The sequence below is a fragment of the Pituophis catenifer genome, unplaced genomic scaffold (genome assembly GCF_029215685.1).
Source record: "Pituophis catenifer annectens isolate HBS135680 unplaced genomic scaffold, rPitCat1.0.hap2 SCAF_1, whole genome shotgun sequence".
NCBI lineage: Eukaryota > Metazoa > Chordata > Lepidosauria > Squamata > Colubridae > Pituophis > Pituophis catenifer.
Window position 1 is genome coordinate 204,778,139 of NW_027256881.1, and position 23,744 is coordinate 204,801,882.

Genomic DNA, 23,744 nt, shown 5'->3' on the forward strand with positions numbered 1-23,744 from the left:
GAGTACTCGCCTGTTCAGATTTTCAAATGGTATCTCTTCGTAAGCCCTGCAGTATTGGCTAACATGCAGTCTACTAACTCAGAAGATTAAGCAACTGCATTTTTTTTAATTAAATATAGTTTTATCGGTTAAGTAGGCAAGTTATGTTTTCTGAAGAGACTCAGATTTTTAGTCTTGGGATTTGCTTAGCACAGAGGAGAACAATTTGTCAATGCCAGACACATTAGTCCTTGTGTGGGGGTTTGAGATTTCGTGGTGGATATTGACTTTGGAAGCCCTGAATTGGAAATGTAGCTGCATTGGATACAGAGGTCCAGATGACTGTGAACCCTAATTAAGATAAGCTCTATTAATTATGAGCAGTTGAGCAGAATCAGGTCTTTCAGGTGAAGTGTAAAAATGACAGAAAAGCTGTGGGTGGAGTGAGGGAGCCATTGTGTTCATGCCCTTATCTTCTAATTATAATTGTCAAATTCTTTAAATTGACAGGGTTTGAATGTTTCCATTTTTTATCAGATATGTTTGCTCCGTGAGTGATGGTAACTGTGGATATTGTTATTATTTTTGATTGATTTATTGATTGATGATTGATTGATTTCTAGCCCACCTGTCTTCTCAGAAGGCACAATCTAATGTCCTAAGCAGCACATAATGCATTATTTTTTTCTGATGGACCTGCCAGAAGCAGGAAAAGTGGGTGATCTAATGACATGGACTGTATCTGAACCTCTTGTATGGCATTTGTTACAATGTCATTTTATATGTACATCAACCATATGTGAAGGCTATACGAGAGTTAGGTCAAACCAAGTCAGTTTGGTTTGTATTCTGCATACAAAATTGCCTTCATTTGCATCCAGGAAAGATTATATTTGCAGTTTATCCCCAACCTGGTCATTCAGATCTGCCAAAGGTGCACCCTTTCCTTATATAATTGAGTCTATCATGAGTATATCATTCTGTTTTTCTCTCTCCTTCTACCTTTCCCGATGTTATAGATTTCTCAAAAGAGCCAGGACTTCAGATAATATGCCTAAAATATTATCATTTAAGCCTGATAATTTGTCCTTTGAATGAGAACTCTAAATTATTTGTTCTATAAGCAGTTTGTTTGTTTGATATCCCCCCCGCCCCTATCCATGGTATTCTCAGGAGTCTTCTCCAATACTAAAGATGAAAATCATCAATTCTCTTTCCAATATGGCACTTCCATAGAGTGCCATATTGCCCATATGAATCTGACCTCTGTAGGTATAGACATATCTCGGCTTCTGAATATCTTTTCCAAGGCCATCATTGGTACATTAGTGGGCACTGGTCTGTGACATATTTTTACTGCTAGTTTCTATGATGATAGCTGATTCTAAAGTGCAGAAGCTATTCACTACTTCAGTATCATCCTAGTCAATTCTAAGACTGGTTGCTGCTCCATCTGTTGTCATTAGTTTGGTCTTAGTCCCATTTTTCATTATTTGACTTTTATGGCTAGAACTTCCAGATGTTTTCCATTTTCAGCTATTAGAGTAGTGTCATCAGCATATTCTTCCTTCAGTCTTAAAATCATGCTCATCTTTCTAATAATTCTGCTTCCCGCAATATATATTCAGCATGTAGGCTGAATAAATAAGCAGGGTATATATAGTCTTGTCTCATTTTTTTTGCTGACCTGCAGCCAGTCTGTTTTAGCATGTTCCAGTTGAATTGTGGTTTCTTGACATGTATAGGTTTTGTATGAATACAATGAGATGTGTTGGGATTCCATTTTCCTAGGGACATTCCACAGCTTGATATGGTTGATACCGTTTATTACTTTCTATAATCAGTGGGGTACATGTTTACTTCTTTTTGGTATTCTTTGGCTTTCTTAATTATCCAGGGTATGTCAGTGTTCCTTGGTCTATTCTAAAACTAGCTTGAACATTTGGGATCTCTCTACAATTTTAATTTATATTGGAAGTCGATTAGATTAATATTTTTTAATAGTACTAAGTCTTATTTTATTAGCATGTCAAATTAAGGGTATTGTATGATAGTTGCAGACTCTATTAAGTCTTCTTTCTTTGGTATTGGCATGTAGACTGACCTATTCCAATCTGTTCATCAGATTGTGTTGTTCTCCCACATTTGATGACATTGTTTATTCAGAAACCTTGTAAATTCTTCTTCTATTGCTTGCCATATTTTTTTAGATATTCCAGTAGTCTTCTAATTTGGTAATGATCAGAGTGCTGATTTAATATACTCTTCTAATACTACAAATTCATGTAAGTAGGAAATATTTTTTTAGGTATCATGGATGTTGACATCTCTATTTTACATACCTTTAGTAAGTTCCTTCCCTCTTACTTTGATCTTCCTTTAATCAGTTATTATCTGTCCATTGTGACTTGAGTACCAGCTCAAGGCTGGATCACCTTCTGAGTTCAGAGATTTTTTTGGAAGACTTTCCTTATTTTTCTTTCTCTCTTATCATTTACAGTATCTTCTTAGATGTCATTGTACTACTGCTGTTTTCTAATCCGGTAGCTCTCTTAGTTCCTTTCTGATATCTTTGTCTTTCATGGCTTTGGCTTCTCTTCTCTTCTTGGCAGTTTCCATGTTTCCTTCCGACATCAGTTTGCTTCTTTTTCTTTTTCTTTGGAAATATTAATTCTTAACAACTTTTGTCTACAGTTCCTCTTCATGGAGAAAATCTATTTATGTGGGTTACTAAGAATCAACACTGACTTGATGGAACATAATTGAACAATTCCTCCGCTTTCTTATCAATGAAGTTCAGATCTTCAAAGTAATTCAGGATGTTCTCTGAAAATAATGGCTATATGTTCAAGATTATGCCATGTAAATTGAGTGATTTTCTTCTTCACCTTAGCTTGACTTGGAACTTGTACAAGTGAACTTCATGGTCTGTTTCAAAGTCAGCCCTTGGCCATATCTTAGCTATTATAAATAATTTTGTTCAGGTTTTTCTTAATATGGAGCAGAAGACAGACACAAATTCTATGCTCATTTCTATTTTCCTACTTATTTTATTCTGCTGTTTATATAAGTTCACAACTATTGATATCTTATTTAATATATACATTTCTACAACTATGTTCCTATGTTTTGTAGCACTATATTTTTTCTATCTTAATTATTTCTTAGCTCTTTAAATATCTCCCCCCCTTTTTTTTCTGGTCTTCAGTTTTTGTAGCCAATCATGGTCCATTTCCACGTGAAAAACTCTTTTCACTTCTCAATCGACTTGTGAATGAGCTTTTCTCTCACATCAAGTACTCACTGTCCTGGTATATCATTCTTTTATTAAGGATTTTGATTACAATAGTAAACACTGATAAAAATTAAACTTCTAGAAAGAAAAAGAATATGATAAAAAGAAAATATATATATTAAGAAGTGAGTTCTAACTGTCATAACAATAAATGTAGATAAATTTACTAACTGCTCACCTCCTATAAGGTTACAAACAGATATCTCTTCATTCCATATCCTATACCTTATTTATAAACAAACTCATAACAAATCAACCTTTCAATACTGGGGTCAACAAGAAATCTGTTGGTTGACAGAACTTTGTGTGTGTGTGTGTGTGTATGTGTGTGTGTGTGTGTGTGTGTGTGTGTGATATTTTAATTTTGATCAAATAAACCAACTTTAGATTCCTTTCACTTCTGATAGTCTTAATTCTTATTTCATTGAAATACTGTTGTAGATTTTTTTAAAAAACATTTTTTAAAATTTTTTATTTGATTTATATGCCGCCCTTCTCCGGAGACTCAGGGCGGCCCACAATGTGCCAAGCAATTTGATTTCTCTTCAATACTTCTTTATACCAATAGAAGAGAATAGGAGCGAATTGTGAATTCCTTGCTGCTCTATGAACTTGGTTCTTTGCTTCCTTGTTTCATTACCTGACTAGATAACATCATCAGTGCTAATGGGTATGGAGTTTATTCACTGCCAGTGTTGATGGAGGTTGATTTTCTCCTTAGTAGTTCCTTGATTAGGCTATTGTTTTCTCCTTGATTGTTTATCTGTTTAATTGTTTGTTTCCTTGTAGAACCTTTATTAAGGTATTATTTTCTGCTTGGTTGATTGTCTGCTCTTAATTCCTGCTTATCTTGGTGTAGAATGCTTGAAAAAATGTGTTCTGTTTGTTTCTTAGCTTTTTCATTTTCTCTTTTGAATAGTGTGTAAATGTGATTTATCTCTATGTGTACATTGATGGCTGTTGTGTTTGGGTGTCAAACTTCCAGGAATTCTGTAGCAATTTTCAATTTAGTCTAGGATGCTCACAGTTCACCAGTTGAAGCTATGATTGAGTCTGTCCATGTGTTGTGACATTAAGGAATTTTATCATGTCTTCTGACTGTTAGTTGGTGTTCATGGATGTGCTCTGCTAATCTTCTGCTTGTCTATCCTACGTAGTGGCTGTTATAGTCCTTACAGTCTCTACAGTCTATATGTTGTAGATGACTCCTGTTTTTTCTTCTTCAGCTGTTGGATCTTTTGATTCGGTTAAGATGTTTTGCAGGACTTTAGTTAGTGTGCTATGGTGAAGCCATGTAATAACCAAGGATTCCACAGTTCAGCTCTGAGTGACATATATTCTTTTCTACAGAACAGGTTGCAATAGTCTGATAGTTGTTTCTGAGTTGTTTCTGATATTTGGTAGGGTTATCCTTTGCATAGATTGTGTTGGTTTTACTATGGTGGGTTGAGAGATCTGACGACATTGTTATCAATGAAAAAAATCATTGGATTAGTAGCAGTTGAGAAGTTGTCCTGCTTTATTTCACTTTTCTAGGCCATATAGTCAAATTACGGTTTCCCCCTTAATATTTCCAACTTTGGCATCCCAGTCTCCAGCAACAAACAGCACATCTTGCTTGCATGTTCTGTCAATTTCAGATTGAACATGACTATAAAACTCATCAACCTTTGGGACACAGCTCACTTAACCACTGCCTTGCTTATCAATGGAAATTTGGGGCTCCATTGTGGTTGTAAGGTGAAGACTACTTGTACTGTTGCTGCCTTAAAGAGGTGCCTTCTTGCTTTAGCCAGGTAGTTGGCATGACCTTCAGACCTAGGGTGATCCTGCGAGGATATTATACTCAATTGCTTTCTTCACTCCCTGATTCCAGAACACACCTGCTAACATGAGAAAGCAGGTTAGCAAGAGATGGAGGTATGCCCAGGAGTGTGTGGTTAAAAAGGTGAAGATGATAGCTGCAACTGTCTAAACCCACCATTTTTTGTTATATGTTTATACAGGGTGTGTAAAAAGGGGCAAGAGGTGGCTGTCCGGAGTGGTAGGGAAACGTCAAACATGGAAACAACGTTTGCCCAAAGTGAATTGGGCTGTATTCCCATTAGTGGGTTGGGGCAAACTTCTAAAACATGAGAAGTTTTGGGGTTGCTGACTGAACAGGGCGATTGTCTCAATTTGTCTGAAGGTGCTGTTGTGGCGTGCTCAGCAAGAGGAGGCTGCCCGGCTGGAAGCTGCAATTGCCGCCCGAAGAAAAGAAGAAGAAGATGAAAAGGAGAAGTTTCGGAAAGAGAAAGAATGGCTTCAAAGAGCTGAGGATAAAGAAAAAGTATGCAATCTGTCTGTCTGCGTGTTTGTGTGTGTATATGTGTGTGCGCGCGCGCCTGCGCGCTTTAAATGCTTTAATATATTTAAAACGTTAATTGATCTGGATACATTATACCCTTGTAAGCAGTCTTAAGGATTATTACAGAGATTAATGAGTGCTTAGTGGATATCAGCCAGGCCAGTATATTTTGCAGGTTTGAAAACTCTTGACTTCTTCACAGCCATGTTAAGTTTCCTCACCCCACTTTCCCCCCCACCCCATCAAAAAAAAAAAAGACCCTATTATGAGGAGCATGCTTGCAGGCATATGCCTACTGTACTCTCACAGAGAGAGAGAGAGCAGAGAAGCCAGCGAGAGGCAGATTTTTGCTGTCAAGAGCAACCGTGGCAAAGACCAGAGTGGTTTGCAATGCAGCAGCAAAGGTATGCTGCAATGCACCAAATAAGCTTTCCCGGGGTAATGCCTGCACAAAGCAAATGAAGCATCGCAGAGACCGCTTCGGAGGACAGTGGGCCTGATGCCCAGTAGCAGAGATAGGGGCAAATGCCTGAAGTGGGTCTCAGGAAGTCTGTTTGCATTATTAGGCTTCTTTTTTCTGATCCTTTGAGAATCAGAATCCAGAAGGCAAGAGATCAGCAGCCTCCGAGAGAAAAAAATATGAAAAGGAGGATCGTTGAAATTGCAGCATGTATTATATGGCTCCTCAGAATGCCATTACCACAATGGGAGCTATTAAGTGAAATTATTATTATTATTTACTAAATATCCTCTTCTACATTTTAAGGGTCAGATGCCTTGTTTAAAAGCAGCCTTTCAGAATGGGATTCCCGGGCTCTCATAATACAGTTCAGTGTTTTTATTGCCCGATAAGTTATAAAAATAATAAAATCAGGTAAAGTGTAGAGCTTTATTTTATGTGACTTATTCCTTTTTTTTGTTTTTAGAGGGTGAAGGTTGACTGTAAATAATCCCTTTTTTTAGAAGGAGTGCCTTTATCACTTTTTTCAAGACTCACTGAAATAAATATGATTAGTGGATGCAAAGGATTTCTTCTTTCACAAATGAATTCACTGGTGAAGGAAAAACCAATCATACATCTATTTGGAGACAAAAATAATGGTACTCCATTCTGAAAAATCCAGCATTTATTCTTGTGAAACATTAAAACCAGATTTTTCAGAAGAGGAGAAAAGAATGGCAATAAGAAAATTTCATGACAGCAATTTTATTATCATTTCTAAAACTACCTTTATAGAGGTAGTACATATATTCGGGTTTAAAAGAATATTTTTTGCTTTCCTGGCTTGAATCCCAGGATATGTGGAAGCAATTTTTAATGCACATTGGCACTTTTTGGCTGATTTGTTTTTTTCCCTTAGTTTTTTATATTGCTTCATGAACAGTTTAGATTTCTCCAAATTTATCTTAGATATTTTTTGATGGCAAATGAGGTTGTTTTTTTACAGATATGGCAGTATAATAATATAATATAATGATGGTACATTATATATGATATAGTATAATATAAATTTTGTAAATAATTAGTTGAGTCCTGTACATGCAGCGTTCTTACTGCTTTTCCAGCTTGCTCAGATTAGCAAGTTTTTTCATTCTTATTTTGTTCATGTATCTATGAAGCGAACTAGATTTAACTTTGTCCAGAATGCACTTTGGGAATCTTGGTGGTAGTGCAACCACCTGCAAAGTGTCAAGTGTTTTCTTTGGACCTCTCATAAATTATACATTTTAAAGATTATTAATTAAAAGCTGCAATCTCACAAAAATGCCAAATTCCTCTCATCTTGGCAATGAGGTGATCATATTTTGGTAATCCTTTAAGATTGCAATTATTTTTCTATGTTTGTTGGTCCCTACATTAGAAAAAGACTGTTAACTCTTATTTACAGTTTCAGATATTCCAAGATATTATAGCTAATTATATATTAGTTTTATAGCAGGCAAAGAAAAGCCATTTGCTTAAGATCTTCCAGATTGCTCACATTGCTTTCAGTACATTTGTAACTGGAAACAGTTGTAGTAAACATTTAAGTTTACATGCTTTCATGCTTTGAAAATAATTCAGAAAAGTGTCCCTTGAGAAGTGTGTAAATATAGCATCTCTTTAAAGCACCCATGTCTTCTTTTTCAGACTTTTGTACAAACCTGGAGAATAATGTAATTGATTTAATGAGTTGCATAAAGGCCCAGCTGCAGTTGATGTCCTAAAGCAATCACAGATTTTTTTTCCAGTCTTTTCAGAGAAATCTGAAAAAAGACATGACTATTTTTAAAAGGTGCTGCAGTCTCACTCCTAGTCATTCCAAAGCATCTCTTCTGAATAATTTTAGAAGTTTGACAGGTTCAGCAAATACCTTATAGAGGGACTTTATGCTTATGTCTGTACCAAGAGTGGGTTCTACTTACCTTTACTACCGGTTTGCAACGGGATCGCACACACTCACGCTTTGCTCACGCACGCCCCTTGCTTCTGCGCATGTGTGCAAATCACTGATGACAACATCCAGGGCGGTGGGCAGGGCCTCCCGCCAGTTTTACTACCGATTCTTGCAAACCGGTCCGAACCAAGGGCAACCTACCACTGGTCTGTACTACTGCTAGGTTCTGGGGTGCCACATTTAAGATTATGCACAAAACATTAATACATATTATTATGATCAGCATTATAATGCTGCAGCATGGCATAAATTTTCTAACTGTTTTATTGGCTTCGCATTCTGCCTTGATCAGTATAGGTTTTGATACTATGAAAGCAGTTGTCATACAAAATAAATCGCTTCACCAACTTATAGCCCACATGGCCAGACTGAATTTGATTAGTTTGAATTTTAACACTTGTGTCTAGTTCTGCCACAATGAAAAGTACACGTGCCCTAAGACTGAGTTGCCATTGATTATTTGGGGGATTTGTATTCACTCCTGGCAGGAATTATCATTTAGTTGCCCTTTAAGTAGAATGGATGCCTCTGTAATTTTCCAAATAATATTATCTCCATAGGAATCGGTCATCTTCTCCCCTTCATGAAAGCAAAAGAGTAAACCTAGAAGTAAGGGAACAGACATACAAGATTGCTTGACACCTATTCATACAGTCTGTCTCCCCCGCACTACATAGAACATTATTTTTTTAATGAAAAAAGATTCTAGGGCTGCTTGACATGGTAACAGCATGGAAAATGAAAGCAACTTCCATAGATACTAACCCAGAGGCCGTATAAATGGACAATGCACAGTAGATACTATGAGCCTTCAAACAGTAACTCTACTCAAAAATTCCAGACTGGAGGGGTCCTTTCCTTTTAAAATATATAAATAACCTGGAATCCTAGCAGGGTATCAAATTCAACGTTATATTTATTTTTACTTTTTTCTGAGTCACCTTCATTCAGCAGATCATATGAAGTTATCATAAAAACCCCACTCAGATTATATATTTCAAATGTAACACTTTACAAAGCTAACTAGACCTTATTAAAATGAATAAATCCAATTAAATCTATAAGTATCTTTGCTCTATAGAACCATTACTGTGCTACAGTGTAAAGTTAGAGCAAGTATAGGATTTATATTCTGATAATTCCAAAAGTCTGTTGACCCTTGAATGTTTTATGAGAATGATTTATCTCTTAGGCAGTATTATGTATAACAAGCTGATTAATGAAGCAGCACAGATTTTATTATAAGACTTAAAATATGTCCAATGATATTTAGTAGAAAGGTGGTTATAACTGGAGGATATATACAGTAGATTTATTCTGTTCAATCACATCTGATTCTTGGAGAATGCCCAGATAAGTTGCTGTTGTTTTCTTGGCAAGGTTTTCCTATTTCTAGCTATTGCCTCTTTCCTACGGCTGAGAGATAGTGACTAGTCCAAGGTCATCAGCTGGGACTAGAACTAATAGTCACTGGTTCCTGTCCTGATACCATAAATAGTACATCAAACTGGTCAGTGGTGAAATCCAAACCGGTTTGCTACCAGTTCTCTGGCCGCAGATGCGCACTGCACGCCAAACGCACGCTGCATGTGCATGTGCAGTGTGCACCAAATGCATGCTCTGCACGTGCGCATGTGCAGTACGTGCCAAAAGGAGGCTTGGGAAGGTAAGTAGAAGCGAGGGGGAGATCAGCTGTGGCACGAGATTTAGTTTCGCTAGAAAGCAGGATTTCCTGCTTTCTAGCGAAGCTAAACCCCACTGCACAGCTGATCATCAGAAATACTGGTTTGGAGGAACCAGTAGCTTTTTAAACTGCTGGTTTAACCGAACCGGTAGCTAACTACCGATTCGCCCGAACTGGTAGCTTTTTTTTTACTACCGATTTGCCCGAACTGGTAGTTTTTATCACTACCGGTTTGCCCAAACTGGAGCGAAGTGGTACCATTTCACCCCTGAAACCAGTATATATACGCATACACAAGCTGTGTGTATACACACAGATACACACTACATAACCTGTGACCTTTTGGGTCAATCCTTACCAGATTCCTTAGTGCTTTCAACAATGACAGAACTTGTAATTGGAAAAGGTGGGATACATTCAGAGATGTATCTGCACTGAAAATAGCCCATGTTGAACTGTATAACACAGTTAAACAATAGCAGAGGAAATGTAGTACAACATTTTGTATTATGTCATAAACTGTTTCGTGATAATGTTTATCATAAAACGTACTATAAAATTTGCCAAATTTCAATTCCCTAGGAAGCGTTGGTCACAAATTTGGGACAATTTCAGTAAGTTAGCCCATTTGAGGTACCTTAATATATGTTAAACATTGCTAACTTGTTAAATATCAGATAACACATTATGGGTAAACATCAGTGTTAAATATTATACTTAAGATTAATATTTAAGAATCACTCTGCTAAAACACCAGTATTTGTAGAAACGCTTTTGTCTAAACATGACTGATAAATTTATCTTAAAAATGTAATAATTTCATTTAAAATGAGTTAATTTTTGTAAACAACTGAGCTCTTCAAATCTCAAAATAGATGTTTCCACTCATCTCATTTATGTAAGTTGCTTGAACTTCCTTTCAAAGCTCTTCGTTCCACTGACTCTGTTGAAATTAACCATAGAAGAAAACTTTTATGAATGGTTTAGGTGGGCCTGGAAATATAATGCAAGAATTCTATTTGAAAATATTGTGCAGAGATTTTAAATCTAGTTGGAGAGTCATGTGCATCAGAGATTTTTTTTAGAAATCAGTGTTTGCAGCATTCATCTCCTTCCTTTTATTGGAATAGCCCAGCAGAACTGTAGATAGCCATTCAGAGCGAAGATTGCCATCTAGTGTAATTCTGACTTTGAAAACTGTTCAAAAAGAGATAGATAATCTGTTGGAGCTTCAGAAAAATGGACAAGATAGATATGCTCAGATTTTATAAAGTAGCACAATAAAATCAGAAAACTTTTATATCCTTAATTGTCCTGGATGCTAAATACATTAATACAAACTGTGTGTGCATGTGTATTGTATTTTTTTAATAAAGCTTTTAATTTTGTTTGTTATAAAAAAAATTGGAACGTATTTGGCACCTTAATTTTAACTGAATGATTTATCTTTCACTCCCTGTCTAGGGTAAATATTATAAATCAAGAACTTTGGAAGTAATCACTGTTTTGTTCTTCTTAGGAATGTTACATGCTATGGTAGGTAGGGAGACAGACAGACATCTAATGAGCTATAGGTATAATAACAGTTTTTGTTTTCAGGGAAACAAATAGAATAGTTTTGCAGTTCACAATCCCTTCAATCTTTCTGGCAACTGCAAAGATAATTGCTGAACTAATTGCTATATAATGGAAAAAGTATCTGCCGTCATTGGTTATTTGTATACAATATTTTATATGGAATTATGAAAAAAGGTCAGATTGAAGGAGTAACAAAACAAAAAGTACTTTAGTAAATGTAATAATTGGCACTTCCAGCCTGTTCCAGCCTATCTTTTGGGGGAGAAATATCAATATGGGAATAATTTCTGACAGATGCTTACATGGTGTAGGGAGAAATTAACATCAGGCTGTTCTCTATTAAAATTATTTGAACTATCTCCAAGATGTAGTCAATATGTATGGTGCATACATATTGAAGCAGCTTTCCTTACTGGTATCCCTCACTGGGTTTGTAAATAAAATAATGGTAATGTGAGATGTGGGCAAATCTTGAAAGACTGCTGTATTCTCGCATGAATCCTTGGAAGACTCGGTTCAGAGAGAGGGAGAGAATATGTTTTCATATGCTTGCAACATTGCATGAAATTCTGCGATGGTGTCAGCATGTCTAAAAAAATGTAATAAGCTCTCATATATAGTTATTTGGGACTAAACATTCAGAGGATGACTTGCCTATGTAAATTCGTCTTGCAGATGTGTTAGTGCTTTCGTATGAGTAGTGTTCATAAAATGGACCTATTTTGCTCCTTAAATATCCCTCCAAACTTCCCTCCCAAGATGGCCGCCCACTCTTACTAATACTTTGGCTTTGTTTGCACATCTTTGCACTGTTTATTGTCACAATCATTTCAAGAGGGGTCTCTAGGCTGGAGCGCTTAGCCTTGAAGAAAGCAACCAGAGGACTCAATATAGTATCACCATTTCCCTGTCCTCTAATCAGATGGCTAACTTTATGCTTCTCCTTACCTTTCTGTCTCCCTCTTTCCCTCTCCATCGTCCCCTCCCTCCCCCTCTCTCTTTCTCTCTCTGTGTTTGTGTATCTCTGTGTGGTGTGTGTGTGTGTGCGTGCTTTGAAAGGCCCGTTAAAAAGACAGATGAAAATATATCCTTCAAAATCTCCTATTCCATGATTCAGAAATTCATGTGCAACAGGGCCTCAAATTCATGCTAGTCTCACTACATGTGGTCTGTCTTGTTCTGGCATTCAGCTCTAACAATGCAGCTCTTGATCCCAACTGCCTTCTTATCTGCTGCAATGCACCAATGCCCACTGGTCTCACAGGCAAAGTCTCAAGGAGGCAGTGCTTCCTTGGATCGCACATAAAAAGGCTTATACCAAAAGTACAGTATAAGCCCAGGCTTTGATACAATCAGATGGTTCAGTAGGTTTCGTTGCAGAAATATATTGGCTCAGTTACTTCCAACATTATATATTGCATACTCCAATTGACTGGAACATTGACTTCTGTAGACCAAACAAAAAACTCTGAAGAAAGACTAGATGAAGATGGAATGTAGTGGGTGGTCGGTGGTGGGTAGGGTGGGGAATGACTCACCCTCCCCCCAAAAAAAATTCTGTTCCCCCCTCTCAAAATTTTACAGCAGCCTGTTTCCAAGCCCTTGTGAAATCACTGGCTGGACTTTTAAGAATGCCCTTCTTGAATTGAAGCCTATATTTGCGCTGGCCCAAATGGCATCAGGATGGACTTTCAAAGCCCTGCCTCAGGTGTGGATGTGAAGGTCCATTCACTCATGTTTAACTGCTGGCTGCTTTGCTGGAGCTTCTGAATGCATGGCTGCAGTGAGTGTTTTGGAGATGGAAATATTTGGAAGTGGTCTCTTACATTAGTTTCTATTATTACTAGTTCATTCAAACTATGACAGCCCACAGAGCCTGTAGAAAGTGCTGCTTGATTACTTTAAAGAAATTCAAAGAGTTTAATAGGAGACAGAAATTGGATATCCCACCCCTTTGGGTTTATTCAACAGAAGAATTGTTTATTTCCATTTAATTAACCTTTCGTTTATCTCTGTTGTGAGTTGTTTTCTTCTGCGGTAGAGGATATGTTTGTGCAGTTAATTAGCCTTTGCTCAAAGCAAACACATCCACACTTGTTGGATTCATTCTATAAACATTGGACCAAAACTACTAGCTATGTTGGAACATTTTCCATGTATCTTTTCATATTTTAGTACAGACTCTTGAGTTCTGTTTGCTTTTATTGCTGCTGATCCAAATGTTGTCCCTCTTGCTTTGTCTACCTCCTGTGATTTTTGCCCATGGTCATTCTGCTGCAGGCCTATTTTAAAAGAAGACAAATAACATCATCCAATTGGCCATCATTCTGTTTCTGTGGCAATTTCATTCACATACTCGCATCTAGCATTTCCTTTGTTGGGATGACCTTTGGAATTGACCATTATAAACTTTTAAATATTGAGTTTTTTCCCCCTGAGTTAGTATAGTCAGGTTTCTGAATTTTGAGATAGTATTTTTGATATGTGCCATGATATAACATTATATGATACATGCAAAGACATAATACTATAAACCTGTACTCGAAAGAAGAGACAAAAAGAAAACATAGCCTTGTAATAAGTTCAGATAGCAAGTCTTTAAACCAGCTTTTCTTATTTGTATTTGAGATTGTGGATTGGGCAGTCAAACGGATATCAGTATGGTATGAACGAATGAAATTGTTTTTATAGATACCAAGGTAGTGATTAGCTAGCGTTAGGTTTCTCCTTCCCCTCTCCCCTCCCAGATATTTAATGACTTTGTATTCTTAGGTGAAAAAATATTGGGCTGAAAAACAGCGCAAGTGGCAAGAAAGGGAAGCAAAAGACCTCCTGCGTTTGGCAGAATTTAAGAAATTAATGGCTGAGCAGATCATTAAAGACAAAGAGAGGTAAATGTATCAGGGGGGAAAAAAAGAAATTTGCTTGGAGATAACATTTTAATACATTTTCTTTTAAAAGTATTGCTTTTTTATTTCTCTTATAATACTCAAAAGCATAATGTGATTTTAAGCAGAATGTTCCTGAAACTCCTTATCAAAAGACAGTTTCTTTCACTCTTTAATGGATTTGGGATGAAAACAGAGAAACGGTGGGAAAATGTTCTAGTAGTTACACATACAAAAAAGTATTATTTTGGCTCCCAGTAAAAATGCCATGAATCAAGCAGAGCAATTCCATATCAAAAATCTTGTCTAGAAGGGGAAAAAAATTCAATGCATTCAATCTGAGATTATATGTATTGTACAATACTTTAGGAGTAAGTGCCACAGTACTAGTGGGTCAAGATACAAGTAGGGTAGGGTTGTAGGGTAGGGTTTTACTTTGGCCCACTTAAGTCTTTTCCTTTCCTACCAGTAAAGATATGTAGTAAGTTTCAAATATTAAACACAAGGTGAGCTTGGACAGCTTTTTTTTTTTAAAAAAAATGCAAACAGGTGTGTCTAGCTCAAAGTGTTTTGGGCTTGAAATATTTCAATTTCAAAATGATTTGTGAACCTTTGTATCTCAATCTTCTACTGATATAAAACTGAAACAACTTACTGATAAATTTTGCATAATATAGAATTTATGTAAAGAATGATAATTCCAGGATCACTGGATCTCTTTCTGTAGGTACTTACCTTCAGTCAATTTACCATGTCCTTGCATGAACATAGGTCTTTCTATTTATATTATTCTTTCATCTATCCCAGTGCTATGAACCATGACCAGCAATTGTTTTCTCCAAGATTATAAGCAGTAGGATTTCTTCTGCTGTAACTCAATGATGGCTTATGTAATTGAGCTATATAAATCTATAGCTATAGATTTGTAGCATCCAGCTATTTTAGAAAGGCTGTTCCATAAGACAAATATATTCTCTCTAGTTCAATAGGATAGGACCTAATTTTAAATTTCTAACAAGGGATTTAAGATAAATCTAAGGAATAAATTTCTGATTATATAGGCTATGCAGCAGTGCTGCTGAATATTTAACAGATTGCCTTGGAGATGGTGACTCTCATCAGAGATAAGTAATTATGCTGCCTTTTCTTTACATCCCATGCAAGTATTCTGTCATTAGCAGGAGGTTAGAGATCACTTTCTAGTGTAATTCTATCATTATGTGCTTTCAAATTCTGTCATTCAATTCAAAGCAAGGAATAACCTTCAACCTTCCTATAGATCTGATAAAGCGCTATGGACACTTTTTGTCCTCTTTTTCAATCTTTTATTATAATCTTTTATACTTTGAGATTGGAATCCTCCAACAATTCCAAACTCCTGCTTTCTGTAGCCTGGTAACATAAAAATGAGATTGAATAGAGAATTAGGATCCTTCAGCCATTTCCATGAAGCAAATGTCTGGTTTAAAATACCTCAAGAGATGGAGGATGGGAAAGAGTTAAGAAACCTTAGGAGCCTAAATGCATCAGAGTCAACTTTAGACCAGTTCTCACCATGCTCCTTTTATGGTCTCTGTCTGGTTGAGATTTCTCCAATTTTGAAAGCACCAGACAGATGGGGAAAAAAGGAGTGAGCGAGCCCTGAAGCCTGCAGAATTGGCCAGTTCATGGTTCACAGCCATGAATCCAACTTTGGAAGAACAATTTCAGAAAATCTTAGAGCCTCCTATTACATCTGTCATTCCTTAATTTTATTTATTTATTTAAATAAATAAATAAAATAAAATAAATAACTCTATTGTCATTGTACATATATATACAGTATACCCATACAACGAAATTCACTTAACACCCAAAGACCAGGTCCAACACACATAACAATCCCCAAACACACCCCTACCACCACAGTTCTCCACCCCTAAACCACCCAAACATCCACACAACCGACCAGCTAATACTGTCCAACAGCTCACTGATGGTGGCCCTTTAGTTCATTGTTGAGTGCAATTATAGCTCTGGGATAAAAACTATTCAGAAAACATGTGGTCCGAGTTTTAATTGTTCTGTATCTTCTGCCAGAAGGCAACAGTCCAAAAAGATTGTAAGCAGGATGGGAAGAGTCTCTGAGAATGTTATGCAACTTTCTCAAACAGCGAGATTCAAAGATGTAATCCAGGGCTGGCAGCTGGACTCCGATGATATTCTGGGCAGTTTTAATGATTCTCTGTAGAGCTTTTTTGTCCGCTACAGAGCTGCTCCCATACCATGCAAGAATGCCGTATGTCAGGACACTCTCAATGGTGGGCTGCGATAGTAGGACAGAAGTAGATGCTGAGATAGATTTATCTTCCTGAGCATTCTCAGGAAGTACAGCCTCTTCTGTGCCTTCTTCACAAGCATGTTAGCATTCATAGTCCATGAGAGGTCCTCCGAGATATAAATGCCCAGAAATTTAAAACTACCCACCCTCTCCACCTCCTCACCATTTATGTACAATAATAAATGTACATCTCTCTTCCTCCTGAAGTCAATTATAAGTTCTTTAGTTTTTGTGGTGTTAAGTGTGAGATTATTTTCATTACACCACAATGTCAGCCCTTGTACTTCCTTCCTGTAAGCAGACTCGTTGTTCTTATTAATGAGCCCCACCACTGTTGTGTCATCCACAAATTTAATAATTGCGTTGGTGTTATACAATGGGGTGCAGTCAGTTATTTCCTGCATTTACTATTTTTATAAATAAATCAAGATGGGGAACATATCCAACACACTTTCCTCCTATTTTCCCCCATAACAGCAGCCTGTGAGGTGAGTTGGGCAGAGAGAAAGGGACTGGCCCAACTCTCCCAGCTGGTTTTCATTGCTAAGGCAGGACTAGAACTCAAAGTTTCTTGCTTTCACTCTTATGAGTGCATTACACACTAGACCAAAGTAGCTCTATTTAATGCCACATTATTTTTTAATACATCTATTTAATATAAACAGCAGTATTTAAAAAATCTGTATTTTTTTTCCATTTTAGTATGATCTGTACTTAGATGTGACTGTAGTTTAAAAAAGAATCAATCTCATGCTATGTCCCCACTCTAGTCGCCAGTCCATTGGGAGATTAAAATCTTACCTAAAGATTTTGTCAGCTTCACTTCCTAAAAAATAAAGAACTAGCTGATGATTCTTCTGTGATGAACATGGCCTACACATTTTGGTTTCTTCAGTGATGCTTAAATGGTTTTAACCATTTCAGTTAAATAGTTCCCTAATAATGCCAAAGTCCAAAAGCTATGGGCTGAGCTGAATCTTTGAGAATGATGAGTGACTGCAAATAAGTAAAGAGAAAGGGATAATTGTTTGAGACGTAGTGTTTAATTCTTTTATGCTTATTTTTTTTTTTAAAAAAGATGTTTTCTTTCTCTTCGAAAAGGAACAGCCACTCTTCATTAGCTTCCATTTCACATCAGATACTGCAGCATCCAACTCCACATAACAGTGCTTGAGTCGTCATCCCATATTATTTAGAAAGCTTATATTTTTTTAGTGAAATGATCCTCAAGGCAATTTCAGCCACAGGTGTACAACTCTCTCTCCCTCCTTTTTTTCACTCGCACACAGGCATACATTATTGAGTCTGTCATCTGCACTTCTATAACTGTCTGGTTTGGTTCTGCAACCCAACAAGACAGACACAGACTTCAGAGGATAATTAGAACTGCAGAAAAAAACAATTACTACCAACCTGTCTTCCATTGAGGACCTGCATACTGCATGAGTTAAAAAGAGGGCTGTGAAAATATTTACAGACCCCTCGCATCCTGGACATAAACTGCTTCAACTCCTACCCTCAAAACGACGCTATAGAGCACTGCACACCAGAACCACTAGACACAAGGACAGTTTTTTTCCCGAATGCCATCACTCTGCTAAACAAATAATTCCCTCAACACTGTCAAACTATTTACTAAGTCTGCACTACTATTAATCTTGTCATCGTTCCTATCACCCCTCTCCTCCCACTTATGACTGTATGACTGTAACCTTGTTGCTGGTATCCTTACGATTTATATTGACTGTTTCCTAATATGATTTGATTGCTTATTTGTACCCTACAACTAGCATTAAGTGTTGTACCTTATGATTCTTGATGAATGTATCTTTTCTTTTATGTACACTGAGAGCATATGCACCAAGACAAATTCCTTGTGTGTCCAATCACACTTGGCCAATCACGGATTCTATTCTATTCTAAATTCTACTGATGCTCACACTCACACAGAGCATGTGCTCCTCTGTTCAATGGCAGAAATCAGATAACGTACTTATTTTCACCCCACCCCACCCCATCCCCACCAGCTGACTCTCCCTTTTTCTTTTTCACTAGATGGGCCTTTGTAGTATTTGCCCCTGGCTGCGTGCATGTGAAATGTGACACAGGAACCTACTCTCGATTTTTCTTACATTAGTCTGGCTTCTAATCCAAACAGACGTTCTCTTTCCCAGCTAAATTGCCAGATGAAAGAAGTTGAGCCCCCATATGACTGACTCGGGTAATCCTCCGCCCGCACTGAGATTTTGAAAACGTATTTGCTGGAGCTGTCAGACATGAGTACACAAATGCGAGGCCTCTGTGCGTCAAATGCACTTAATTCGGTTTCTCCCCTAGAGTTCTGTTGATGTGGACAACAGCAACATTTTTGGAGGGTGCCCAGTAGAGAAAGGTTACAGTAATATCTGTAGCTTCCTCTGTCATAGTGTTTTCACTCTGTTTATTTTTTGGGAAGGGAAGGGGAAAGAAGGAGGAAGGGAAGGGGGAAAAGAAGGAAGGAAGGAAGGAAGGAAGGAAGGAAGGAAGGAAGGAAGGAAGGAAGGAAGGAAGGAAGGAAGGAAGGAAAGGTTATGAATTTCCCTTCTCCCCAGCTATTTATTTGCACTTCTTTCAGATTCGAAACAAAGTGCTTCAGAGCAACTTATCTTCATAGATAAGCTTTTGAGATCCATTAATTATGTAGAATCTATATAAATAGTTCTATTTAAAGTGCTCACTTATCAGTGCATATCTCAGCAGACGTGTCAGGTGCCTGTTTCTGTGATTTTATGGGTAGTTGATCACAGACTATATTTATGAAGTAAATGTCACATGAGATATGAAGTTGTGAATTCTTCACGGTTTTCTTCCCTATATAATCTATATAAATTCTTGTGAACATCCTCAATTTTCAGGTCTCTGAGTTAATCCATAGTGCTTCAGCATGAAATCTAATTTTGAAGATACAATTAAAAAAGTGAGCTAGGGACATTGTAGAATTGCCCAGACATAGTAATGGAAATAAGAATCATTTATTTGGATCATTTGAAAGGATTCTCCTTTTTATCAGTTTTCCTCTGACTCTGACTACTTTTGGAAATTATATGAGAATATTGTGCTTGGGATGGTATTTAACTCCCAGGACTTAGCTGGTAATGGATATCTATTCTGTCCCAAATAAAGATTCGGTTAGAATTAATAATATGTTAGATATACCATAGTCTGAACTAGTAGAAGGAACCCTGATTTAACAGGATTATTTTATTGTTACACAACTCTCCTCTAATAGCTAACTATAAATCACACTAAAACTAATTGTTGCTTAACTTTTATTTATTTAGTTATATATATTTATATAGTCACCCATCTCACCAAAAGTGACTCTGGGCATATTGGATTTGGCTGGATGAAGCAGTAAACATCATTCCCTGTTTCAAAGGAATTATTTCTTGTATAGAGGCAATTTTACCAATTTTGTAGCTATCTAAAGGTATAAAAAGTTCATCCTAACCATTTTTAGCCAGGTATCATTTCATTAATTACTTATATACTTCCAGTGTCACTATTTTGAATCAAGGCCGATATTTTGCTAGTAACATAAATAAGGAATACAGTCAATAATAATAATATTTTTCAAATTAGCTAGTGGCTTGAAATTTGCAAAAAGCACCTGTGTACATAAGCACTTGTTGAGAGCCATGGTTAGCAGTGGTTAGAATGCAGTACTGCAGGACTAACTCACTGCCCACTGCCAGCAGTTCAATCCTGACTGGCTCATGGTTGACTCAGCCTTCCATCCTTCCGAGGTTGGTAAAATGAGGACCCAGATTGTTGGGGGCAATAGGCTGATTCTAAACCACTTAGAGAGGGTTGTAAAGCACTGTGAAGCGGTATATAAGTCTAAGTGCTATTGATAAGTGCTAATGATAAGTCAAAAGTTGGCTTGCCATGTTTTTTTATCATAGGCATGGACGTGACTTTGTGTGATTCTTCCTCAGTTAGCAAGTATCAGTTATTTGGACTATGATAGATGTGGAAAATTGCAATAAAATTTATCAGTGCATTGGATGATAAGCCATCTAAGTGCATTTTAATACATATTATTTATTGATTCATACACAAATAATGTCTACTACAAAATGGAGACATTTGCATTCTAATCCTATGTATGCTTATTGAACTTAATATTTTCTCCTGAATAAATCTGAGTAGCATTGTATTGTAACTGTAACATAAAGGTTCCTAGACAAAAGACAGTTTGTAATGCTTCTTTAATTAAGGCCTTCATTGTTCCCAATAGTTGGCTGAATAATAAAGTAATATTGAGAAGATAGATGAGTAGCATGACATTGATTTTGTGATTTCTTGTTCAAAGAGTTCAGTTTAGGCAAAAGCTGTTGGAAAAGCGTTTGATGGAGAAAAAAGTGGCAATCCTCAAGGAAATCCAGGAAGAAGAAGAAAGGAAGAAGCGCCTTGATGCTCTCAGGAAACAGGTATTTTCACTGTCTGTTTTCATATGCAATTAAGGCTCAGCATAAAATTTAATTGAGACATCAATCTGTCACAAAATGAAAAGAGGAAAACATTTCTTGTCCTTTATAGCTCATTGTATATTATATTATGTATTTTGACATACAACATTGTTATTCTTAATATGTGAAGTCCACTTGGCAGAAGGGCTTTTACCATTAATCTAGAACTAGACTTAATTGTTTTCTACATGTGTGAAATTAACAAAAACCAAATTATTGACTGCAATCAATATGCTTTTCCCTTTTCCTTTTTGTCTCTTTCCCCAGAGGTATAGAGGTATCCATGGATTGTAATACCATTCACAGAACTCTGGTTATTAGATAGTGTTAAAAATGGTCTTCTGCTTGGTAGTTCCTTCATTAGGAAATTGCTTTCTGCTTGGTTGATTATCTTGTGTTAATAATCCCTGTTTATCTGTGTGTAGGATGCTGGAGAGAGGGGGTGTTCTGGTCCATTGTTTTTTATCATCTATTTTGAATGGTGTGTAATTGTGACTTATTTCTATGTGTCTGGTGATGGCTCATTTGTCTGAATGCCAAACTTCCAGGAATTCTCTAGTGTTTTTTTTATATTTTGCATGGATTATGATGCTCACAGTTTCCCAGTTGAAATTATGGTTGAGTCTGTTTATGTATTATGAGATTAAGGAGTTTCATCATAACTTCTGACTGCTACTTGGTGCTCATGGATGTGCTCTGCTAATTTTCTGCCCGTCTCTCCTACACAGTGACTGTTACTATTCTTACACTCTATATTGTAGATGGCTCTTGGAGTTATTTTTCCCTTTCTGGGATCTTTTAGCTTACTTAAAATGTTTTGCTGGACTCTAGTTGATTTGCATGCTATGGTGATGCCATGTGTAATACCAAGGGCTCCACAGTACAACCCTGAAATATTTATATTCTCTTCTATAGCAAAAGGATATCTTTATTCTGCACAAAAAAAATCAAATAAAGGCTAAAAGCAATAACATTAGAGAGCTAAGTGTGTCCTCATATCTATAAATGTATTTCTTTGTCCCTGTCTTCCTTGATTATATGTTTGTATGTTTTTTCTGGCAGCAAGTTTTATATTAATGAACGTAGAAAGAATGAAATGTGAATAATTCAGAGAGCCAGGCTAGTCCAGTGGTTGGAAGAAATCTTTTTGATGCTTAATTTTCAACGGAAATATTTGTACATTTGGAAAGAATATATGTCATTTCCCAATTAGTTACTTTTCCTACAAACAAGTTAGTTTTCAGAAATCAACAATATTCTGACACTATGGATTTTTATATATGTATATATTTCTGATATTGTCAGATCTTTCCATTATGATTCAGAAAACATTGTCAAAGTTTTTCTTTGGTATAATTTCAACCTCAAGCATTTTTATAGCTACAAAGGCTATGTAGTCTTGCCTGTTGAGTCTTAGGCAATGCAAGTGACAGCATTGGAATGGGTCTCCAACTTAGTAGAAGATGGCTACCAAATGGCATCAGAATCCACAATTACTGTTTCTGGCTAATGCTGAAATTTACATTGGCTGGGTTTGTAGACTTTGTAATTCCTAAAAAAGAAAACCAATCCAGTCCATCACTCCTGCAGCAAGCATGCTTCTTTGCCCTTCTCATTTAAGAAATGTCATAGATATAAGTCCTGTTACTTGAAATCTTTGAGAACTTGAGGTTTTAGAGTCCAGTTCCATGAATGTTTACTCAAAAATATGTTTCATTGTATTTATTGGTTCTTAATTCATGGTAATTAACATTGGGCTACTACAGCCATCAAAGCATTACAGGCATAGTAGTTGGGGATTGACAGAAACTGCCTGATCCCTTCATTTGCAACCATTCAGAAAGAGTGGGGGGAAAACATGCTACATACATCTGGAGATATTTTTCCAGTAGTCACAAAGAGCTTACATGACACTGATGCCCCGCATAACAATATGACACTAGGCCAAGTAGTCCTGGTTTGATGCATCATACAATCAATAATAATTCCTGTTTTTGTAACCGTTAGTAACTTGAATTGGTGTGGAGTTTGTATCCAGCTTCTTAACTGTATGTATTGTTAGGTTGCCTTGTGTAATGTTACTAGATCAAAGACATCTAAGCCATGTTTCCTCTGTTTGAAGGTATAAGACCAGATAGCATCTAGTTTCTTTCCTGCCATAAAAGTGAACTCTTCTCACTTTTTTTCTTCAGATGGCATATGTAGCTGTTTCATATAAAATTCATTTCATTGTTGTCTAAACTACGTTTTGCAACAATTGCTCTGTACGAATCAGCTGGTGTAGCATTTTTTTGATAGTACATATTTCAGCTTTTGACATTGTTTCTCTAATGGCAATATTGCACTGTCCTAGCAGCTTGGTTTGACTTGTTAATGTTGACTTGTAAGTTTCATATTTAACCGGTGGTTAAATTGTTCCTAGCTTTGGTCTCAGTGAGAAATACTTGCCAGTCACAGAGAAAATTAAACAGATTCCTTTGGGTCCAAAATTCCTTACTGCTTTTCAGAGAAAACCACCATCAGTGCTTCTTCAAGATGTTCCCTGGAGTGCCTGCTAGCTTGTGGGCAGCTTTTATCTGCTAAGCGCCAGTAGACACAACCCAGAATTTATTGACTTCCTCTGGCTGCCAAGTCAGAGAAGATGCATGAAATCAGAAAGTCATATGGCGTCTTGGTCCATTTTCCATACTGGAGGGTATCATTA

At 36.8% G+C, this 23,744-nt stretch overlaps 1 protein-coding gene across 1 annotated transcript in view; it reads left to right on the plus strand.

The window, feature by feature from the left end:
* CCDC148 (coiled-coil domain containing 148) overlaps nucleotides 1-23,744 on the plus strand; it is a 99,370-nt gene that overhangs the window by 64,968 nt on the left and 10,658 nt on the right. The window contains exons 7-9 of the mRNA XM_070956986.1: nucleotides 5,463-5,603; nucleotides 14,094-14,212; nucleotides 20,884-21,001. Coding sequence (XP_070813087.1) covers nucleotides 5,463-5,603; nucleotides 14,094-14,212; nucleotides 20,884-21,001 — 378 coding nt within the window. The remainder of the gene's footprint in view (nucleotides 1-5,462; nucleotides 5,604-14,093; nucleotides 14,213-20,883; nucleotides 21,002-23,744) is intronic.